This window comes from Cherax quadricarinatus, chromosome 61 (assembly GCF_038502225.1).
Source record: "Cherax quadricarinatus isolate ZL_2023a chromosome 61, ASM3850222v1, whole genome shotgun sequence".
Taxonomy (NCBI): Eukaryota; Metazoa; Arthropoda; class Malacostraca; order Decapoda; family Parastacidae; genus Cherax; species Cherax quadricarinatus.
In genome coordinates, this window is record NC_091352.1 from 10,048,842 (window position 1) to 10,054,841 (window position 6,000).

The following is a 6,000-nucleotide window of genomic DNA, read 5'->3' on the forward strand; positions in this document are numbered from 1 at the left end:
TAACCGGGGGTCCACTGTATGTATGTATGTATGTATGTGTGTGTGTGTGTGTGTGTGTGTGTGTGTATATATGTATATATATATATATATATATATATATATATATATATATATATATATATATATGGTGTAGGAGGTAGGTTACTGAAAGCAGTGAAGAGTTTTTACGAGGATAGTGAGGCTCAAGTTAGAGTATGTAGGAAAGAGGGAAATTATTTCCCAGTAAAAGTGGGCCTTAGACAGGGATGTGTGATGTCACCGTGGTTGTTTAACATATTTATAGATGGGGTTGTAAGAGAAGTAAATGCGAAGGTCTTGGCAAGAGGCGTGGAGTTAAAAGATAAAGAATCACACAAAGTGGGAGTTGTCACAGTTGCTCTTTGCTGATGACACTGTGCTCTTGGGAGATTCTGAAGAGAAGTTGCAGAGATTGGTGGATGAATTTGGTAGGGTGTGCAAAAGAAGAAAATTGAAAGTGAATACAGGAAAGAGTAAGGTTATGAAGATAACAAAAAGATTAAGTGATGAAAGATTGGACATCAGATTGGAGGGAGAGAGTATGGAGGAGGTGAATGTATTCAGATATTTGGGAGTGGACGTGTCAGCGGATGGGTCTATGAAAGATGAGGTGAATCATAGAATTGATGAGGGGAAACGGGTGAGTGGTGCACTTAGGAGTCTGTGGAGACAAAAGAACTTTGTCCTTGGAGGCAAAGAAGGGAATGTATGAGAGTATAGTTTTACCAACGCTCTTATATGGGTGTGAAGCATGGGTGATGAATGTTGCAGCGAGGAGAAGGCTGGAGGCAGTGGAGATGTCATGTCTGAGAGCAATGTGTGGTGTGAATATAATGCAGAGAATTCGTAGTTTGGAAGTTAGGAGGAGGTGCGGGATTACCAAAACTGTTGTCAAGAGGGCTGAGGAAGGGTTGTTGAGGTGGTTCGGACATGTGGAGAGAATGGAGTGAAACAGAATAACTTCAAGAGTGTATCAGTCTGTAGTGGAAGGAAGGCGGGGTAGGGGTCGGCCTAGGAAAGGTTGGTGGGAGGGGGTAAAGGAGGTTTTGTGTGCGAGGGGCTTGGACTTCCAGCAGGCATGCATGAGCGTGTTTGATAGGAGTGAATGGAGACAAATGGTTTTTAATACTTGAAGTGCTGTTGGAGTGTGAGCAAAGTAACATTTATGAAGGGGTTCAGGGAAACCAGCAGGCCGGACTTGAGTCCTGGAGATGGGAAGTACAGTGCCTGCACTCTGAAGGAGGGGTGTTAATGTTGCAGTTTAAAAACTGTAGTGTAAAGCACCCTTCTGGCAAGACAGTGATGGAGTGAATGATGGTGAAAGTTTTTCTTTTTCGGGCCACCCTGCCTTGGTGGGAATCGGCCAGTGTGATAATAATAAATATATATATATATATATATATATATATATATATATATATATATATATATATATATATATATATATATATATATATATATATATATATATATATATAATATATATATAATATATATATAATATATATATAATATATATATAATATATATATATATATATATATATATATATATATATATATATATATATATATATATGTCGTGCCGAATAGGCAGAACTTGCGATCTTGGCTTAAATAGCAACGCTCATCTTGCCATATAGGACAAGTGAAAATTTGTGTATGCAATAATTTCGCCAAAATCATTCTGAACCTAACTAAAAAAATATATTTCACTGTGTTTGTTTAGTATTAAATTATTGTAAACGTATCTAAAATATATTTAGTTGGGTTAAGCTAAAATAAATTGTTCGCGTTATAATAAGGTTAGGTAAGTTTTCTAAGTACCTTTTGGTGCAAAATTATAATTTTTTACATTAACATTAATGAAGAAATATATCTTTAAATGTATAAGAGAAAATTTTAGAAAGGACTTAATTTTAAATGAGTTCTTGCTAATTGACCAGTTTTACGTATTCGGCACGACATATATATATATATATATATATATATATATATATATATATATATATATATATATATATATATATATATATATATATATATATATATATATATATATATATATGTTGTGCCGAATAGGCAGAACTTGCAATCTTGGCTTAAATAGCAACGCTCATCTTGCCATATAGGACAAGCGAAAATTTGTGTATGCAATAATTTCGCCAAAATCATTCTGAACCTAACGAAAAAAAAATATTTCTTTGTGTTTGTTTAGTATTAAATTATTGTAAACAAATCTAAAATATATTTAGTTGGGTTAGGCTAAAATAAATTGCTCTTGTTATAATAAGGTTAGGTAAGTTTTCTAAGATTCTTTTGGAGCAAAATTAAAATTTTTTACATTAACATTAATGAAAAAATATATCTTTAAACGTATAAGAGAAAATTTTGGAAAGGACTTAATTTTAAAAGAGTTCTTGCTAATTGACCAGTTTTACATATTCGGCACGACATATATATATATAAAACATGCGTTGAGTTCAGGATCTCTGGGGGTAGTTAAGGTATAGCATAGCCAATAAATGGTAACAAAACAAAGCAAATTGAGACTTACAAGGTTTTATCAAAAACACTGATAAAGCCTCATGTAGGTGAAAGTCATTAACGAAGGTCTCCATTTGCTTTATTTATCTTTTTAAGCTTTGGATCTCTAAAGAGCTTCGAGGCCTTGCTGCCATGTAACTGATGATCAACACTAAAAAGAAATTGGGTGTTGGTCAAGGTAGGCACTTTTGTGTACCTGCACATTAAATATCTCCCATTATTCCAAGAATAAAACAATCCAATCAGGGTGACAAGGAGGCCTGAGGTATATTCACACCCGAGGCTTGTCCAAAAATCAGGAAAGTGTTGGCAATACATGGAGGTATAGTACAGTAGTACTTCAATGTAAATTTAAGATTTAAATTTTCCTTTCAATTTCACAAACTCTTACAAACATCACTAGGTAGATAGGATACCAGTCAAGAGATATACCTTTCCCAAACCTTACATTTTCTAATTTAGAATGAAAACATTCATGACTTCTGATCATGTACAGAAAACCTGCACCAGTAGTGGGTAATTTTCTTTATATAAAATAACCTCAAACAAAACACCAGTTTCAAAGTAAACTTCTATTATCATTATTTAGTTTATGCATTCAATACAAATATTTTACTTTATTTACTAATGAAGCCATTTTTCTTCAGTAAAAATATTGGATGAGAGACAGATTGCTGTTACAGATTGCCTAGTGCAGCATATCTTCTACACAAAATTAAAGAACGTAAGTACTTATGCCTCAATCACAGATAGTCATATACTGTTGTACGCATTACAGTACATACTGTATTAGTAACTAAAAAAAACACAATACTGGATATATAGCAGTTATAAATATGCACAAGTGATAAGTTTTGTTAATTGAATCGAGATTATTTCTACAACTCTTCAAAATCATTTATAATCTGAATCAATAAAATTATGCTACTGAACAGCTTTCAATATTATGGACCAATTACCAATACTACAAAATTCTACAAAACAAATGTTTCTAGTCTAGTGCATCAGTTCTTGAGCCTCACTGACTAGTTAAAACACAAAGCAGCAGTTCTCGTTGGCTTACATCTTACATTTACATATAAAACGAACACCTAGAAATAAAACGCAAATAAATATCAGTGTGTGTACGGTACTTAAGAGCATTTGGTAAACAATTTGTATTAGGCACTGCTTCAGTAGTTTATAATTTTATTAGAGGACGGTAGGCCTTAACAACAGGCCAAACTGCCAACAATAAATCGGGGGATTCTCATAGAGTAGCGTAGCATAGTGTGAAGGCCAGGTGAGGGCAGGTGAGGTGAGGTGAATATTACACACAAATACTGCTGTAGAGACGGTAAAATCCCGCAGTCACTCGAGGGTCGCGGCCACTCAGCAAGCCTAACCATTCATAATATTCATTGAAAACCCACTATGTTAAACTTACCTATATTTTAATATTTATTTTCTCTTAATTGATTACACTTTGTGTATCTCAGATGCAACAAATTCCTGCACGCATCCGGTAATCAAAGAAATGCTGGTGTAAACATGAATTTATGCTCCGTCTGGGTCCAGCAACCACCGAGTGATGACGCTCTAGCAGACGAAATCTTTCAAACCTCATTGTTGCTTGCATGTCACGTCAAATTACTCTTTACTTGACAGTCCTGGAAGAAACAGTATTTACTTGTTCACTACTTACCAGTTGCAGGACTGTGTTGACAACCTCCTTGTTAGAAACTTGTCCCACTTCAATAAGCCCTATCAACACGGCAAACTTCAAGTTATCCGCCATGGCCACTTTAACCACATCCTCTGGCCGTTTAACATCTTCAATAGGCGGTTCAGTTGCCTCCGCCATTTTCACTGAACTTTATACACACTGTGATCACACAGGTAGCACTTTAAGATTCACCATTCACTGAAAATCACCACGCTACACAGGACAAACGTCAATGACGACTACGGATAGACGCCATGTTTGACAGATACTGATTCACAAATGTAGGAAATATATTAATTTGTTCGTGATCTTAATCCTTAACGGTATAATTTGAATACCAACATATAAGAGAATTTAAAAATATATAAATCTAGAAATAAACAAGCTAATTTAAAGAAAACAGCAATGCTACCCATTGTGATGCATTAATCCGTGTATATAAACAAATAACAAATAATTGACTTGTGCACTGCATATAAATCGATTATTATTAATGTATTGATTGTATAATCTTTGTTATATTTTGGACATAATACTATAAACAATCTCAAATAATTATTATTTTAATTTTACACGAACGTTTGTTACGAACCCTGAATAAGCGCGGGAAAGATTTAAGTTTTCCACTAGGCTTAATTCTTTTGTCACGGGCATATTTCTTGTAACATGATATTATTACAATCAAAACTAACAGGTAAACCCACAAGGGTCATACAGCACTGCTTGTAACGCGATAATCTTTATACGTATCAAATAAAATATGCTTTTATATATTTTTTAACATGTAAAATAAATTCACAGTTGCACTTTCAGTACATTACACTTCCCGACCAATTATTATAATCAAATAATAAAGCGCTAAACCGACAAGGGTCATGCAGCGCTGCAGAGCAGAAAATAGCGCTGGGCCTATAAACAGCTAGATGGAGAAGGGATCAGAGGTAAGGGGAGAAAGGGGCTGAAAGGGATGCTAGGGGCTATGCGTCAAAGTTTGTACAGTAAAGCAGTTGCTGACAAAAAGTCACAAAATGATCGTAAGTCAAAGGCAGGGCCGTCTGTAAGAAGGGAAGATAAGGTAAGAGTGGTAGGGTGGTGGCATCGGAGGTAAATCCTATGAACTCCCTGGCAAACCAAACAATCCACAAGAAAGCGAAGAACCAGAATAAGGACCCGACATACCTCACAGAGAGGAATAGGGCGTCGTTCCATGAGATACCCATGGGTAAGGTGAGTATGGCAGATGCGGAGACGGGAGAGCACAGTATCCCGGGAACAGCAACTGTGGATAGAAGATATCCACAGACCCATAAGCGGTTTAATAGAGTGCAATTTGTTATGGTGCATGTCCGGCTACTATTGTTGCCAATGGCTGCGAAGATTGGCAGAGATGACTAAAATAATCCCTGAATGGAATACCTCTATAGGGAACTGGAAGGTCAAGTACCACTGACCACGCAGCAGCATCTGCTTGTTCATTGCCCTTCTCATCAACTGTCCAGGAACCCAACAGAAAATGACATCTTTGGTTTTGCTAGCCACACAGCACAACCGAAGATGAATATGAAGCATCAGTGGATGAGGGGAATCAAATTGTTTAATGGCCTGTAAAGCACTGAGGGAATCTGAAATGATCACAAACGCTGGAGACACACATGTAATACGAAGCACTATGAAGATGGCATACAACTCAGCGGTAAAAATACTAGCAGAGTCTAACAAATGACCCTGGAC

The 6,000-nt window shown here is 35.8% G+C and overlaps 1 protein-coding gene across 2 annotated transcripts in view; it reads right to left on the reverse strand.

Moving 5' to 3' along the window:
* Positions 1 to 4,524, reverse strand: part of LOC128699370 (neurobeachin) — a 485,949-nt gene extending 481,425 nt beyond the window's left edge. For both annotated transcript variants that reach the window (XM_053792043.2, XM_053792042.1), the window contains exon 1: positions 4,249 to 4,524. In XM_053792043.2, coding sequence (XP_053648018.1) covers positions 4,249 to 4,407 — 159 coding nt within the window. In that variant the 5' untranslated portion in view covers positions 4,408 to 4,524. The remainder of the gene's footprint in view (positions 1 to 4,248) is intronic.
* Positions 4,525 to 6,000: the final 1,476 nt, after the last annotated feature.